Below are 18124 nucleotides of genomic sequence, written 5' to 3'. Positions count from 1 at the left end.
AACCATTGGCTACAACATCTAAAAAATATTTAAAAGCTTAGTTACCTTTAATATGACCATTATTATATCAGAGTAATAGAGTTTTAATGTCGATGGTGTCAACATAAGCCATGTAGTATTGATTTAATACTTCAATATCCTGCATGATCGGACAGGTTTACATAGTAAATACGTTTCTTTACAATTTAATATTTCTCCCATTGTTTTTTCACTGGATACTGGTCCAGCATATTACATTATGTGTGAGTGCATAAAGACATTCACACTAAAGAGACAAAGATCATACAAAGGACCAACAATAACAGAGGGTCATACTGTGATACAAGTCCTAACCTCGTAAAAATTTCTTGCTACTTGTACAAAAAAAAAAAAAAAAAAGATTAACGTCTTGCTACATGACACTAAATCTCAAACACACATACTGTGCTGTGAGGAAGGATTATTTATCTAAGAGTTAATATGTGATCCAACTTTATGCCTTCTGACATTTTACAGGAATTCTCACTATCTAAATCCCCAGGTTTTGATTTTTTTTCTCTCTGAAGAACAATGGTCTTTAATGGCCTCTTCTTACTCAGATCACGTTACTGGACCAACATTAAGTAAGGTTTGTTTTTTCCTCAGATTAAAGTAGAGAAATTATTTTTTTAAAAACTAAAAAATTTTTTCTTCATTTAATTATTCTTCCACCCACTACAGCATTATGAATTTTTGCAATATATTTCATTGCCTTATTTAACTTTCTTCAATCCCAAACACTGTGCTGCAATGCTGTTTAAGCTTGACAGTTCTCGCTTCTTTAGAAGCTGCTTTCAATGGCCGATTATCCCTACTCTATTTAGAGACTATGATTTCCCCTAAATATAGGAGTAGGGAGCAAAAAAGACTGAAAAAGGGAGATTCTCCTACTCTGTTTGTAAATAGAATACAGATCTTAGCTGAGCAGCAGTTGAAAGCAGATTATAAAGAAGCAAGAACTGGCCATGTGAAACGGCATCATGATGTTTGGGAGATAAAGAAGTAAAAAAAAGTAATAAGGTATATTTAAAACATGTATAACTTTGCAAAGACAAAGAATAAGTAACTAAGAAAAAGTTTGAATATCGTTTAGGTTTCCAAGAGCTTCTCAGATTCCCAAGAAATACTTTTAATAGATAGTGTGTGGCAGCTTGGTATTTATAAAATCCTATCCACAATCTAATACAGCATAACATAGCAGATAAGTGTATTTACCTTAGCGTCAGGTTCCCAACAGACAAGAAGGAAATACAATTCAGCCACCATAAAGACAATTCAATATAGATGTGTAAACATGGCAGGATAAGGCAGGATATTTGCCTTAGTATTAAATCTGTACTTTGTACCAGCATCAAAGGCTGGACATATAAAGCCTGTGGGTCATTGTAGAATTAAGATAAATAGCTAAAGTTTTAAAATTAGGAAGCAAAACAGGATAGTAGCAAATAAACTGCTGTTATACTGGGCCCCTATACCACAAACACTAAAATTCCTGGTTTGTATGGAAATTCAGCTTGTGCGGCACCTGTCAAGAAGAACGTCAAGCTCAACTTCTATCAAGAATGACCCAATGATCTGGCCAAAAAGAAGGAAATGTCCCACCGCTATCAGTATCTGATCTACTGAGGAGCTGGAGATATCACAATCACTGAAGCCTTCTCTGCATTTTACATATTCCATCATCTGATAACACACTGTATTTTTGCAAATGTGCAATACAATGTGGTATTTTACAAGGACAAAACAAGGATGCAAAGAAATAGTAGCCGACTGTGTTAAAGGTGTTTTCCAATTCTAAAAAAGTGGATCGTGGCCGATCAGATAGTAGTAAAAAAACATTGACAGTAGCCACCCTGCCTTGGTCCAGTGCAAGCTCTATCGCTGTTTGGGTGTGTAAGTTTTGGCTACAGCGGTGACGTCACAATAATAGTGTACATCAGCACTGCAGCCAATCACTGAATTCAGCAGCTCTGCTGTTGCTGATGGCACGAGCCACCAAGTTCAGTGATTGGCTGCACAGGTGATGCATGCAGTAGATGTGACATCACCGCCACAGTCTTAGCTCCGACACCAGAACAGTGTCAGGTAGCCGGTGTTGGACAGAGGGAGAGCGAGTACTACCTCTACGGGTTTTTTTTCTAGTATCTTATCGATTGGGGTATATTTAATTAAAAGTGGAAAACCCCTTTAACATTTAACTCTACCCTTTACATAAATTGACTAGGACTTCTCTTTAATTTTAGAATTTGACATGTATAATTTCTCTCTGGTGTGGAATTAATGGGATTTCAATGTATAAAGTTCTCTCTTTAATTACAAGACATGTACAATAATAAAATGTAGTAATGTGAGCAATTTGGACATTTTGTTTCAATACATACAAGAATCTATAGAGTATCGTACAAGCCCTCTTATGGGTTAAGATCTTTTCTTCCTGCCTTTGACCCTACATTGTTAAAATACACTCCCATCCTCCAATACTTCCCATGGAAGATAGCAACATATCCCATAGTACAGGCATACAGAGGCATGGGTCACCCGTGAGCTCACATGGTCAAAAAATAAGTAATAAATAGTACAGAGAGGTCTATGGACAAGTTGGAGGTATAAGTCAGGGAATACTCTCGATGTCTGCTTCAACTGAGTAAAAAAAAGGGAGAATTTAGCCTTCAAACTTGTAGGGCAATGACACATAATTTTGAAAACTGTAAATTAATCTATTTTACTAAATAACCCATAAAAGCACCACAGATAATCACTGTTTAAAGTAATGATTAATTAGGTACACATATTAGATATAATAGGGAATTAGCGAAAAACACATTGGTGTTAGTAATGACCAGGAACGTAGCATTAATGGGGCACAAAAGGAAATTAAGAGTGAAGAATAGGTCAGATTGTGAAATACACAGCAAAACCAGGCTGGGCAGGAAAATAAGGGACGGATCTGGAAGGAGATTTCTGGAAGATCTGTCAGAAACATAATCCAGAAGTGACCTACAAACAAAAGAGATCCCTATTTTGCGTTCCGCTTTCTGGCAGCCTTCATTCTGTTGTTGCGTTACGTTTACAGAGTTATATCCAGCTGCAGGCCAAGCAATCTCTTGTATAATTCATGTTCAGTGATCATCATGAAGAGCTAAGCCGAAAACTCATTGATATTTGTCATATTCAATTGAAGTTCTTCAAGTTAACCAGTTAGGCTCCGGCATGACGGCCTTTAAGTGGAGCTCACTTTGAACATTTATTACAGACATAACAGAACAATTCGGAGTTTATTGCTGTACCCCAATAAGTAAAACATTACAGATGCCTTCTGCGGGTTGTGCCCGTTCTCCAGGGTCTAGGGGTATATTGCACTATCATGTCATCCCTGTGCTCCTCTTACCTGCATTTATATCAGGTTCAATGCATTTATTCAGCTCTGTGTTACTGCATTATTATCTCTTTCGAGTATTGTAAGAGATTTCTGATGCTGTGTTAAATTGCGTCCTTCTATAAATAAATGATATATTCACTCCCATTCCGTTCCCATGTGCACTAAAAAGCCAGATCAAGCAGCAAGTGGAAACCTTGCAAAAGCCTGAATATTACTTTATGCAGCTGGTGTTGTTCACTTTCTGTTGGGGCTTCAATGTTTTTTATCATCATGAATATCATTGTAACACAATTCGTGCAAAATCACGAAACCCCAACAGACGCATCCCAAACTCAATTATTAGTCAATGGATCTGTTTCGATCCAAATCCAGTATATTTGTTGTGGATTGGTTAACTTATACATTAATGGAGTCTTTACATATATGACATGCCTTAAACCCAAGCTGATGAACTGTATATACAACAAGGATTTGAAGAGGTTGTGCACTACTTTATCATTGATGACCTATTTTCAGGATAGGTCATCAATATCTGATCAATTGGGGTCCGACACTTGGCACCCCCGCCGATCAGCTGCTCTTGGTGTCGGCGGCTGCCAGCCTTAAGTGCACCATTGAAGAGCTGCTATGTCTTCTGATAGTGGCCTTGGTCAAGTACAGCACATCCGTCCCCTATTGATTTGAATAGGGGACGGATGTGCAGTATCCAGCTCCGGCCACTATCAGTAGACAGAGCAGCTCCGCAATTGAGTATTTCCAGCCGGTGGCCGCCAACACCAGGAACAGCTGATCGGTGGGGGTGTTGGGTGTCAGATCCCGACTGATCAGACATTGATGACCTATCCCGAGGATAGGTCATCAATGATAAAGTAGTGGACAACCTCTTTAAGCCATCTGCCAGGATGATTGAGAGAAAACGGAGATGAACTTTCACCTCTTCTGTCTTCTCTGTTCTCACGCAGTAGCCAATAAAAGCAGTGTATGGAATAGAGGCAGAGCCGGTACCGTTACTATCAGTGGTCATGTGATTGCCATGATGCCGGTAGTAAAAAGTTGCCAAAGGGTCTAACAAGACCCATCACAGTCCAAGTGGTGATAACAGTTACAATAACAGGGGTGCTTTCTACCTAACTGGGGGTGCAGTGCCCTCTGTAATAATGCTAGCCCTGGCACAATTATCCTAATGTCAAAGCAGAAATCTTGTGTACAAAAAGTATAATAGGAAACCTACAATGGTGATAAAGTAACAATACACAAAAATCATGTCAATACCTCAACATATAATAAAAAGTTACAGATCTTAAACTAAAGGCCCCCATACACATTAGATAAATGCCACACAAAACTGCTGATGTTAGCGAGATCGGGCAACCATCTGATGTGAATTAGGGGCCTCCTGAATCACCCTCAGATGATGTCTGGGAAGAGTAGGGGCGGGCAGCTGGAATTTCAACACTGGATCCTTCTGTTTTCAATGGAGATAAGCCACCGCCCGAGGTGTCTAGCAATGGCTTTTTCCTCTCTCCCCATCGAAAACACATGAACCCTTAGCTGAGTGCTCAAATGAATAGGGAATTTAGAAGAGATATTTGTATGAAGAACAAATGTTCAGCCAACAGCGGTCTCGTGTACAACCTACTATATAAAACGGTTTCCGGTCCTGAAAGCCTAGAAATATCCTGGACCTTAACCAGACTGCATTACCTTTTTAATTTTGATTGAAATATTTCTAATTCATTTTCTAAACCAATAAGAACACATCTTTCATGGTTTCCTAAAATTAGGTTCTGACTCCTTAGTTAAATCAGTTCCATTTCAATGTGAATAGTCACATAGTGTAAATCTTTGCTCGTTTATGATCCAGCACTTCTCTTCCTGATTGTTCCTGACAAGGATATCCTGTGCTCAACCAAGACAAGATACAAGAAGGCTGGAATGTCAAAGTCATGTGACAGCTATGGATAACACCAGAAGATAAAGAAGTTTCAACATCAACCCTATGCGAATACTCATTAGGAACACTGGTAGGGATTTAGCATTTGCAATATAAGTGTTAAAATTATAAAAGGGTTTGTCTGAGTAAAATAAAAAATTTTGCCTATGGGGCAGGTTATGGAAAAACTCAGTCATACTCACGCAGATTGCTCTGAGATCTGTGCAGACACAGGAAGTGTTGATGTGATCATTCCACCATCTACCGGACCGCTGCAGCCTGTGATTGGTTGCAGTGGTTGGATGACTTGAGCAGCGTTTCAATGGATGTTTTATAATGATGGACTTTGTTATTATTTACATATCCCGTCCCCTAGGCAAAGCTTTATTTTGCACAGACAGCCCCTTTTAAGGGTTATTTCCAACACTGAAAGTCCCAGCAGTCAGACCCCCACCAAACAGCAAGTTACCACCTTAAACGAGTGGCACTAAAGTGCCCAATAAGAATGGACGATCTATGTGATTACCAGAGACTCCCGAGTACAGAGCTTAACTTTTTCAGGCAGCCCGATAGACAATGAAATCTGATGTGAAATTTCATAGTTAAGACATTCAATGTTAGAAATATCCTTTTAATTGGTAGCAATTAAAATTAGGGCTCGTGCAGGCGACCGTATTTTCGGTCCAAGTGTGATCTGACAAAACATTGGATTGCACTTGGACCAATATTGTTATTTTGTGCACATCTGATTGTTTTCCTACGACAGTCTATCCAAGAAAACAACCGCAGCATGCTCAATTTGGATCGCACTAGGCCGTGCAAGTCAATGGGTCTGTCAAAAAAATCGGACCGCACTCAGATGACATCTGAGTGCAACGTGATTTTCACGGACTGATAGAATGGAGAAGATAGAGAATTTTTTTCATGTTCTCCACATCCGAGAAAATCAGATCAGGCTCTGATCACATAACCGGACCAATTTTCTCAGATTAGAGACAATAAGGTCGTGTGACCCTAGCCAGAAGAGGAGCATTTACATAAATCCATGCACATGCTGCAGACACATCCCTAATCAAGTGGATGAAATCGACTTTTCAGTTGCAGAAACGTTTGCAGCAAATCCAAAATGAGTGAATGTCATATCTTTAAAGCAAACCTGTCAGCAGGATTTTGCTAAGTAAACTACTGGCAGTGTCATGTTGGAGCTGTTGCACTGATTAAAATAACTGAGGTGAAGAAATCCGTCTTATGGTTCTTGTGTAATCAGTGTTTGCAGTTTTGAGTTACTGATATGCCCGTGCTCCAGGGCGGGACTGTAGGTAGGGTCTTATCCTGGTGCTGGCCAGATCAGCAAGAAAAGCACAAGTATGTTCCTCATCATAGAGATAGACAGAGACAGAGAGGGGCGGCCTGTGTGCAGGTCTTATCTTGCTGATCTGGCCTAGAACATAATATAAGACCCCACCTAAAGGCCCGCCCCCAGAGCGTGGGCATATCATTAACTCAAAACTGCAAACACTGATTACACAGGAACCACAAGACGGATTTCTTCGCCTCAGGTATCATATTAATCAGTGCAGCAGCCCCAACATGACACTGCCTGTGGTTTACTTAACAAAATCAAAGGTTCGCTTTAAATAACATCACACAAAAAAGGGAAGTGAAATCCCATTTTAATTGATTGGAGTAAAAGTGACCTTGAGACTTGACTTGATGAGGATAAATGAGTGAAGCGATATGTAAATAAGAGATTTCTGCACCCCACTTGTGACAATCACTAAGCACAATATTTTCATTAAACTTTAGCATTTGCATGATCTGCCAGAACTGCGCAGGAAGGAAACAGACTTCTATTAAGGAAATATGTAAGAGGAGATAGAAGTCAGATGATTATAAACCAAACAAAAGCCATCAGTGACCATTTGGCATGTATGGTAATTTGGGTTATTTCGCTGTTTTGTTGAGATTTTGAAGAAAGGGGAATTTTAGTCTTGATGAAAAACAAGATATTTTCCAACCATTGTAAAAGGCTTCCTAGGCTAGAATAACACCAATGTTATAGGCCAGATTACGCATAAGAACTGCTACATGTCAGCAGAAGAAAACCCTCCAACTATACATGTCCTACAGGTTTAGACTAAAGTCTTATTAAAATGAGCCAATCAAATTCCAGATCCTATTTTAGTGGTTTTTCTATTGAGATCAGAGTCAAAACTAATTTTCTTTCAACTAATCAATCTTCTCATTAATATTTTCATCATATGATATTCATGGATACAAAGTTTAGTCCAACCTCCAACTCCTCTCTACAGAATTATGTATATATATATATATATATATATATATATATATATATATATATATATATATATATATATATATATATATATATATATATATATATATATATATATATATATATATATATACCTTGACATTGCTTGAAAAAGGTTCACAATAACTGGACCGAAACGTCGCCACATGTGCTATCAGGCTATGTGCCCACGATGCAGAAATGCTGAAGATTTTTTCCACTTCTCCCTGGCAGGAAAAATGCATGCGGATTTTACATGCGTTTTTCCCGCCAGGTAGAAGCGCCTGTCAAGCGTTTTTGCATGCATTTCTGCATGCGGGTTATCAAGCGCTTTTTAGCATCACTTGGAAAAGTGCTTGACAACTTGTTCACACTATATAAATCCATGCAACCGGCATGGATTTATAGTAGTGTGACCAAGTTAGTTAAAAAAAAAAAAGATTATACTTACCTTCCGATGTCCTCCCGGTGTTCTCTCCGCTGTGTCCGGTGTCGTGCGCGGCTCGCGGTGGTGTGAAGGACCTGCGGTGACGTCATTGAGTCATGTGACAGGTCACATGACTCAATGACGTCATGACAGGTCCTTCAAAACACCGCTTCCCATACAGCAGACCAGACGGAGGGGAGAAAACACCGGGAGGACATCGGAAGGAGAGTATAATCTTTATTTTTTATTTTAAATTCTTTTTTTAACAGGTTCTTTGGTACCCAGGTCTGGATTAGAGTCTCCTCTTCTCCAGGCTTGGGTACCATCCGCACATTGAATCGCTTCATATCCGCATGTGCAGATGCAGTGATGCGGATGTCACGCGGTCCAATGCAAGTCAATGGCGGCGACTACGCTGCGTGTCCGCAAAATTAATGGACATGCTGCGGATTTCTCCGCAATGATAATCCGCAGCGGAAATTTACGCAGCATGTGCAGATTATCATTGGGCACCATGGGGCACGTATTACCAAACGGTTTTTAAGCGTTTTCGCTGCGGAAATTCCGCGGCGAAAACGCTTGAAAATCGCATTGTGGGCACCCAGCCTTAAAGAGAATTAATTTTTTCTACCTCAATATGTGTGCTGCCTCCATATTTTTGGATTATATTACAGGACTGGTATGTACCTAGGGGTCTTTCCACCCAACTTCCTGCTAGTGCAGCTTTTTGTCTTGTTTTATATTATATATACAGTACAGACCAAAAGTTTGGACACACCTTCTCATTGAAAGATTTTTCTGTATTTTCATGACTATGAAAATTGTACATTCACACTGAAGGCATCAAAACTATGAATTAACACATGTGGAATTATATACTTAACAAAAAAGTGTGAAACAACTGAAAATATGTCTTATATTCTAGGTTCTTCAAAGTAGCCACCTTTTGCTTTGATGACTACTTTGCACACTCTTGGCATTCTCTTGATGAGCTTCAAGAGGTAGTTGCAAAAACCATCAAGCGCTACAAAGAAACTGGCTCACATGAGGACCTCCCCAGGAAAGGAAGACCAAGAGTCACCTCTGCTTCTGAGGATAAGTTTATCCGAGTCACCAGCCTCAGAAATCGCAGGTTAACAGCAGCTCAGATTAGAGACCAGGTCAATGCCACACAGAGTTCTAGCAGCAGACACATTTCTTCAACAATTCATAGTTTTGATGCCTTCAGTGTGAATGTACAATTTTCAAAGTCATGAAAATACAGAAAAATCTTTAAATGAGAAGGTGTGTCCAAACTTTCGGTCTGTACTGTATATATAATATATAATATTATATATTATACATATATAATACACCCTTGAAATTGTTCCAGAAGTATTTTTCGTTACAAGTTTTGTTATACGCAGGTTTATTTCCTTTGTGTGTATTCGAACACAGAAAAAAAAACAGGAAAAAAAAAAAGGGCAAATTGGACATAATTTCTCACAAAACCTCAAAAATAGGCAGGACAAAATTGTTGGCACCCTCAGCTTAATATTTGGTTGCAGACGCAAACCAGTTGGTTCTTTCATCTGATCATAATTACTCAAACTGACACTGATCCAGAAAGGAAAGTTGGGAGATTTCAGCTCTGGGGCATTCAGGATTATCAATTCACTTAAGTACTTTAAAACAAGCTGTAACCCAAGATAAGTAGAACATAAGTAATCTAAATTATTCATAAATACACTTTAATCACCACTTCAGCGTTATTTTTTATTTCAGTGCTGGAGTGGTGCCACTAATCTAAGTTCCCTGCCCCTAGTCTCATACCTACCAGCCGTCGTCTTCAGCTCTTCCCAGTGCCTCTCCGTTCCCACACCACCATTTTGTTACCACAATTTCTCACTGACCAGAAGTCAGAGGTAACGGTCACAAGCTCTCAGTGTAAGTCTATGAGAGCGTCGTTCTGGCCTCGTTCTTCCTCTCATAGACTTACATTGAATTATGACTTTCGGATCACTCCAGCAAACACTGGAGCACAGGTCGCAAACTGCTGAAGACCGACGGGAGAGGTGTCAATAAAAGATGAGAACATTGCTTGATAAGTATAAGACTAAAGGCAGAGAGCTTAGATTAGTAGCACCACTCCACAAATGCAGTAACAAAAAAAAGCTGGAGTGGTGCTGCGTTAGCGTTACTAACCTGCCCAGTGCCGAACTTAACCGAACGCTGTGAGGAGAAAACAAACTTTATTCTCCCTGCCAGCATTTGGTTTCAGTCATGGGGGTGAAACCGACCTGGTTTCAGTCACCGCTCTGAGACTACAGAATGGCGGCTGTAACCGCGCCCCAGCCCAGATTGACAGCCGGCCCAATGCAGTGCAGTCAACATTAATTCTGTATGTTACAAAGACTTTTAAAATGAGATTGGTGAGGGTCCGACTATTCGCACCCACTCTGATCAGCCGTGTCTAGAGGTTACAGGTTCGCAGTTTGTACTCTCCTGCACAATATTTTTTATAGCGGCTGTTCAAGAAATTGCTGGGTTGCTTCATTTAAGCGACTGGAAGAACCCTACAAGATCTTGAATGGGCGATGTAATATTGATGGCTAATGGCAATGATACAGAATATAACCTCTGAAAAATGATATTCAAAGGTGAACATACAATTCAAATGGTGGGATCCTGTGCTGATAGACTTTGTCCATGCGGTCGCTCTTTTATTTCTACGGGCTAGCATTACAACGTGCAGGTGTTGGCAGCTTTGCTTGCTGGTAGTTGTTGTCTTCTGGGTCCTGGGGGGAGGGGGGTTCTTACCAGGGTTTGAGGAGGTGAGGGATTCTCATCCTTAATGTACAAACAAGTTTACAGAAAAAAAATCACAAGAGTTTTAATTTGCTAAATATGTGTCCCTCACATGTTTTCTTTCATTCGTGTGAACAGATTATGGGATATGCCATGTGTAATTCTACAATCACACCAGAACAAAATAAGACTTGGGAGGATTTCTAAACTACTTGCATTGTGAAGCCAGGTAACAGCAAGTCTAAATATTTATGTTCTTATTGTTATACCAGTTTAAAGGGAATCTGTCACAAGATTCTTACCTCCTAATCTCAGTGCAGCGTAATGTAGAGACAGAGACCCTGATTCCCGCAATGTGTCACTTACTGGGCTGCCTGCTGTAGTATTGATAAAATCACTTCTTTATCACCAGGAATTTATCACTACTAAAGCTGCTGCCATGCAGTAGTCCTCAAAACTCAGCCCCCACCACTGATTGGCAGCGGCCTATGCACAGTGTACACAGAAAGCTGTCAATCAGTGGTGGGGGCGGGGTTATACAGAGCTCAGCATTCAGATAGATCGTGATTTTATAAAAACTACAGCAAGCAGCCTGGTAAGTGATACATCATTGGAATCAGGGTCTCTGACCCCACATCATGCTGCTCTCAGATGGGGTAGCGGAAAACTGTTGACACATTCCCTTTAACAATACACTACACTAGTGATAGGAAGCCAAAATTGTGAATCTGTTACAGAACACATATAGACAACATTAATTAAAAAGTGGTAGAAGTGAATAACCTATCAAACAAGACTGATACAAGTTAAGTGTCGAGTTCTACTTATATCTGCTGTGTAAAATGATTAGTTACGTAAGTGCAACATATCCAGACTTTTACTTTTAGAGTCTTGGCCTTGTAATCCTATGGAGACATCCCCACATTTAGCAGGAAGTGTAAAATATTTAGCTGTCAGATGTAGCTGTGCTTTACCATTGCTTTTAGAAATACTGCCTTCTACGCCCTTGTGTCTAAGTGGCACGGGGAACATGTTCATCCCGCAGTCTCCGCTTAGCAGAGTGATCTTGGAACATTGATTATGTGCTTTGTGCTCAGACTATACATCTTCCACCTCTCTAGGCATCCGTGCCATCCATCTGACAGATACCCGGTGAGAGGTTACATAAATATCCACTCGACAAGCTTGGCAGAACCTGGAACTAGCGCCTGCTGAAGCCACACAAGTACAGTTAGTCCTGTTACTCACCAGTACCCTTTCACCCTAGGGCATGGGGCACCCAGCTGTCTGTCCCAGGGTATTTGTGGAATGTGGGATTTAGGCAAACAGGGAAATAATAGTTTAGGGTGGGAGTAACAGCTTAGTTGTTCAGACATCCTAAGAAGACTCATCTCCCAACACCATGTAATGTCTATAGATAAAGTTTCTTTATTGGACATTATTTCAAATGCTGCGCTTTGTACATTTTTTACATTCGTCTGGTCATCGTGATAATGCAATACTTTTTTTTTGTAACTAAAATTTGTAATGAGGCTGCTGATTATTGAGAAAATAGAGCACCGGCTCCCATGAAAGCAGCCCTGCTGAATAATGCAGACGGCCAGCCTGCTTCACAGTAAAGGAGAATTTGCGTGTCTGGGAGTTAAAGGGGTTGTCACATAAAGACATCTATCCAAATGAGAATTTTTACTATCTAGAGTGGAGAGTTAGACTCAAACATTGGCTCTTGCTCTGGCAGACATTCCCATGGTATTTCAACACGTTGTCAAAAATAGTAATACATACCGCTAAAAGTAATAAGGAAAAAAAAAAAATCTAAAATATTTTCCTCTTATAAGATGGTAAAAGTGGGTTAGCTTTATATCTTGTATTCGGTACATAAAATTAGATCAAATTAATTTTCCTAGTTGAAGGGATTCCAAATAGTTGCCCAAGCCTTTTGACGTATTAGTCAGGTATCTAGTACACCTTCCTAGAAAGTCTGATGCTGGTAGTGCCAACATTTAGGAGATCTGAATTTTGGAAAGAACAATTGGTCAGCTTGAGGAATTATTTATAGGTGGGGTTATGTAGATGTAACAACTAGTCAGCATTTTTAAAAGGTAGCCAGAATACTGTAAAAGTCTGCAAACTCAGCCTAAGTACACAATCCTCAGCTTGTGGCTACTGAATACTATTAGCCTGTGTCTAATATCTCACCAAAGTCCTCTGCACCCAATACCTTGTCATTCACAGGCACACAGCGATGGCACAATCATGTAGCCACAAAGCCTACAAATATACAGCTGGGTTCTATCTGTATGGGAGGTTTTCTCTGAAAGCTGTAAATAATTTGGGCTTCTGGAGTAAAGCAAGCGTCTTCTCAAATCTAGAAAACTCTACCATTTATACCCATTTAGAAAAAATGACAATAATTGGCAATCCGTCACACAACAGATATTCATTTTTTGAAATATAGCAGTAATGGGCAACATTGCATTAAACATTATATTAGAGCTAGATAAATCTTGGGACCCTAGTAACCAACAACACCAAAATTTTCAATGGAACCTAAAATCTTTTGGTTTGTATGGATGTCTATAATACTTATTAACTGGCCACTATTTAACCCCTGGAATGGACCGGGTCCACAGCAGATGGATTCTTTAATTAAATAAATGAACACCAGCCATGCATTAATCTGAGTTTTGTAGCTTTCAAGAAATGTTCAAAAACATTCTATAGCATACACATACATATATACATACCTTACAAGACATTCTTCAAAGAATACATACCTTACAAAACATTCTATAGAATACATACCTTACAAAACATTCTTCAATTTTCAGTTATGATCTGTTAAGTGCCATATTTTTGGAAATGGTTCACGAGAGCTTTAAACCATTATATAACTGAAGTTTAAGTAGTTCACCTTAAGGGTACAGTCAGACGGCTGTATAACATGGACGAAGACTGCATCGCAATGCTTGGACTGGCAGTCGGCTCTTCTGACCAGAGCATGACAGCTGCACAGAAATACAAGGTGTCATGCTCCGGTCAGAAGAGCTGCCGGCCAGTCCGAGCATTGTGATGCTATTTTCTGACTGCTCCCTAAGAACCATGTAAATTATATAAGTTAAATCTGACTTTTTTATTATACATAGCATAATGCTATTTCAGCAACTCAAAAGCCAATGGTCTGTGCACCTGTTGTATCTAAATGGCATATTATGAACCCCCCCTGGGTCCATCCAGAGATTTTACCAAATCCAATAGTATACAAAATCTATTGATCTAAGATCAAGTGTCATAGGCGTCTAAACTTGTCAGGTTATTAAAAAGTTGACATATTTTACTCCCCTCCAGCCCAGGGGGCTTTTGCATCTACTTCAGCAGAACAGTCTAATGCTATCTATGAAATTACCAGGTTTATTTATTCATAGAGCTCGAGAAGACATTCAGGTCCTTCAAATGAGCAACATATGTTTCACTAGCCCTCACGAAACGGCACGACCATCTACATGTAAGCCACCTGTGAGCCCTAATTGACAGCACTAAACATATAGCGCATGGAAGAAACCGCTTCTATATACAGAGCAAAGTCAAACTTGTCAGAATTAGAAAAAGTGACATTTTGCTTAAACTCGATTACTTTTTCTCTGCCAGGACATGATATTTTGGGTAAAAGAAAAAAACTGTACTTTTTGCATCCGTGCGAAAAGGGAGAAAAGAGATTGTACAGAGCCCCTTTGTTCCCTGTCTAATGAAGGATGATCTGCTATTAAAATAATTAGCAACGGTACTTTGATAGAGTGTACATAATTAACAGAGACCAATGTCCAGGAATAGAAAGGGAAAAGATTCCAGACAGTTATTTATGACACAAAAATGTGTTACTGTAATTTCACATCATAATTACAGCTCGGAAAATGTGACGTTAATTTAAACAATCACAAAGAGCCTTGCACGCCGCACTTTCTAATGCCGTGATTAGGAGGTTCCACCTGTTTGTATGGGAATGAATGAGGAGCTCATCCTGCTAATGCACCATGGCAAGCTAGCAAATGAAAAATTATTAGTAATTCATGTCCGTGACAATAACTGTGAAATATAAGTGACAATACAGGATCTCAACTATTTCTCTCTTATTCTGTTAAAAGGCACAGAGCAGAAGCGAAGTCTTTAAAATGACCTTACTGATCATGAAAATGTCATGTAGATGCACGGAATCTCGAATGGTTGATTAGCAAAGCTTCAATTAAAGCTGTTACTTTGAACCAAATCCGCCTTATCGTGTTAATTCTCCTTTAAATAATACACCTACAAAGTATTTAACCTTAACAAAATAAAATAAGTATCTATAAGTTAGTAGATTTTAATGGTGCATCAATTAATTAATATTCCCAAAAGTAGTTTCTGTATCCACATTTGTGCATCCCAAATCCATATTGGAATAATGAGTTATTAAATAAGTGTCTAGAGATAATCCATGCACACCCCCATGGATGGAGCTCCTACCTTCAACTTGTCGTATCGATCCGCTAGAGCGGCAACCTGATGATCCCGATGCCGCCCAACCAATTTACACAAGGCACATATTAGTTGGTCATCCGTCACACAATACATATTAACTTTCTCGTCCTCATGTTCCAGGCACATTAACCCTCTGATGTGTGAGTCAGGGATAGGTTCAATCAAACGATGGCCAGTGAATGGCTTCTTATTTGGGTGAGTTGCCTTTAGGCAGTCATCACAATAAGACACTTCGCAAGTCACGCATGTCTTTATGGCCTCACGTGCCTGGTCCTGGTCACAGAACTGGCAAAGTACTTTCTCGCTGGAAGTCATGCTGTTGTTGGTATCGTATGTCCGCTCTCGACGTGTCTCACTAGGGGAATTAGGCCCACTCACAGATGCCTTCTGAAACCTGTCGATGATATTCTGCAAAGTCACGTTCCTCTTGAGCCCGTCTAAACCGCGCTTACTGAGTGTGATGACATAACGGCAGGTGGGGCACTGGAAGGCGTTAATAGATTCTACGGATTCGTTGTTGGCACAGTGGGAGACCAGGATGCGATGCGCGCAGTTGAAACAGAGGCTGTGAGCGCAAGGCAGCAGCAGTGGGTCTTCAAACAGCTCCAGACAGATAGGGCAGGTCAGTTCCGACTCCAGTGTTTCCATCTTCAAGCAAAGCTTTCCTGTGTCGTCAGCGAAATCCAGGAAAGCTGATCAGCTATCTGAAAGCACATTATAAAATTTGATTAGGCGAGAGGGGTCAACCATGGGGGGTTGTCAACTTTAATTTTAGCATTACAATCCAAAATGTCCAAAGTAGACACTCTATCAGCAATTTGCTTCTGTTTTGTTCATAGACTTGAGCTTTCTCCTGGCTAATTGGGAGAAGTACAATGGTTTAAGTAGCTATACATACGCTACTGTTATTACACTTTGGTTATACTACAATTCTGAAAATCATAGTCAGAAAATAAAAACACAAAGCTCGTTGTGTTTTCAAAACACTTTTCTTGAAACAAAACCAACTAATTGAGATCTTTCTTCGTATCTCTTAAAAGACACATAAGGGGTTAAACCAGTTGACTGCAATGCCTCCATCGTGAAATTCACCATATTTAAAATGGGAAAAAAAAATGTTCACGTAAATTAGCAACTGGTTCATACCTGGACCATCGTTTGAGAACGAGAAACACTTAAATCTGCTTTGCTGTGAAAAGCTGTCTCACACTTGTGATATGAAATAACGGGAACCATATTTCCTGCTATGCTTTCCAGTTGGAGAGTGAGGAATGGCTTTGTCGCGTCGCCCTCCGCAGCTCTCCCTGCCTCTGCTCTCGTCATGGGCTCATTGCTGCTTTGGGTTGACAAGTCGGTGAAGCAGAAGCAAAAACGATGCTTCACACTCAGCGAGATGTACCTTCTCTCCGAACCACATACATTGGCTTTGTTGTTCCTGTCCTTGGACAAATTCAGACGGCGCAGCTGCAGCACTGTACATGGTGAAGTTTAGTAACTATGTTTCTGTGTTCAATGAGTCGCTGAGTGCACAAAACCAAAACATAAAAACACAAAACGATGGGTCATTAACGTTTATGCTCATTAGCGGCAGCTTGGGAAACAAACCAATGCTCAATGACTTCCCAGCTATTCACCCAGAGCAGATAATGTATTAATAGGATTTTTTTTTTCATCCACTGCTCTTGAGAACCTTCGGGGAATAAAAGAAACAATAAACCAATCACAGATTATAATATTATAATATTTCCCAAAATATACATATGCAAAAAAAATCCTTCAGGACTAATGTAACTTCTCACTGTGAAATTAAAAAAAAAAATCTACATAGAAATCTTATTTTACCCTAAATGTACCAACAGTATTTTATGATGGTATTTTTTTTTATTAAAATATTGCCAATTCTTAGGCAAATCTGTACTGAAATAATCTCTAGCAAATCCACACTATAGGACTTGAGAATCAGAAAAAACTTGCAGGATATTCCAAGCGCTGCCAGGGGATGAAGGCTGTCCAAAGTGAGGGAGATGAAGAGGTTTTTTGTGTTTTTTTTATTGCATTACAAGTTTCAGAATTAATCCAACTATTTCCTCAGACAAATCAACTTCAAAAAGCGTAATACAATTAAAAATAATTAAAAAGAAACTCTTCATCTACATGACATCATTCATCCACTGGCAGCGCCCGGAATATCCGGCAAGTTTTTTCTGATTCTCAAACTTTCTTTCCAGTTCCAGCAGTATATGCCTAGGAACCAGTGGTCGGAGCTGCAGCCGTCTCCAGTGGACTCACACATCCTCTCCAGTGTTGTGCCCGCTATGCACAACCTCCCCAGGAGAGCAGTGTACGATCAGGTATTGAAACTAGATCCCCAAATTTCACAAGGAGCGCTTGCCCTACTTTTGTATTACACTATAGGACTTAAAATTCGTCTGTTTTCACGTTTGCATTGAGGAGTGATAGCTTTGTAGGCCAATCGATTAAAACCTTAGTGGAACCAACAAAGGTCCTTTAAGTCAATGAGGTCTCCTGGACACCATTGGTGGCAGCTGTGTTACCTATTTAGCACAGTTTATTTTTCTTGTTCCTACAAGTGTGAACAGAAATATGGAATTCACAATACTGATGTGAAATCAGCATAATACAAGTTGCCATAAATGTTCGCCTGCATTTCACTGAAGAACCTCCAGGGCAATGGTACAGGATTTGGATCCTTCCACTTCTCTGTGGTTTTAAAGTTCAACATTTTGTGTT

The 18124-nt window shown here is 39.8% G+C and overlaps 1 protein-coding gene across 6 annotated transcripts in view; it reads right to left on the bottom strand.

The window, feature by feature from the left end:
• MID1 (midline 1) overlaps positions 1-18124 on the bottom strand; it is a 603051-nt gene that overhangs the window by 131361 nt on the left and 453566 nt on the right. For 5 of the 6 annotated variants that reach the window (XM_073667309.1, XM_073667310.1, XM_073667311.1 and 2 more), the window contains exon 2: positions 15359-16077. The exons of the other annotated variant lie outside the window; for it this stretch is intronic. In XM_073667309.1, the coding sequence (XP_073523410.1) occupies positions 15359-16021 (663 nt within the window). In that variant the 5' untranslated portion in view covers positions 16022-16077. The remainder of the gene's footprint in view (positions 1-15358; positions 16078-18124) is intronic. 6 annotated transcript variants of the gene reach the window in all.

This window comes from Phyllobates terribilis, unplaced genomic scaffold (genome assembly GCF_046119375.1).
Source record: "Phyllobates terribilis strain yellow unplaced genomic scaffold, ASM4611937v1 Scaffold_2__4_contigs__length_985480577, whole genome shotgun sequence".
In the NCBI taxonomy this organism is placed as follows: Eukaryota; Metazoa; Chordata; class Amphibia; order Anura; family Dendrobatidae; genus Phyllobates; species Phyllobates terribilis.
This window is presented reverse-complemented; position numbering and strand designations above follow the sequence as displayed.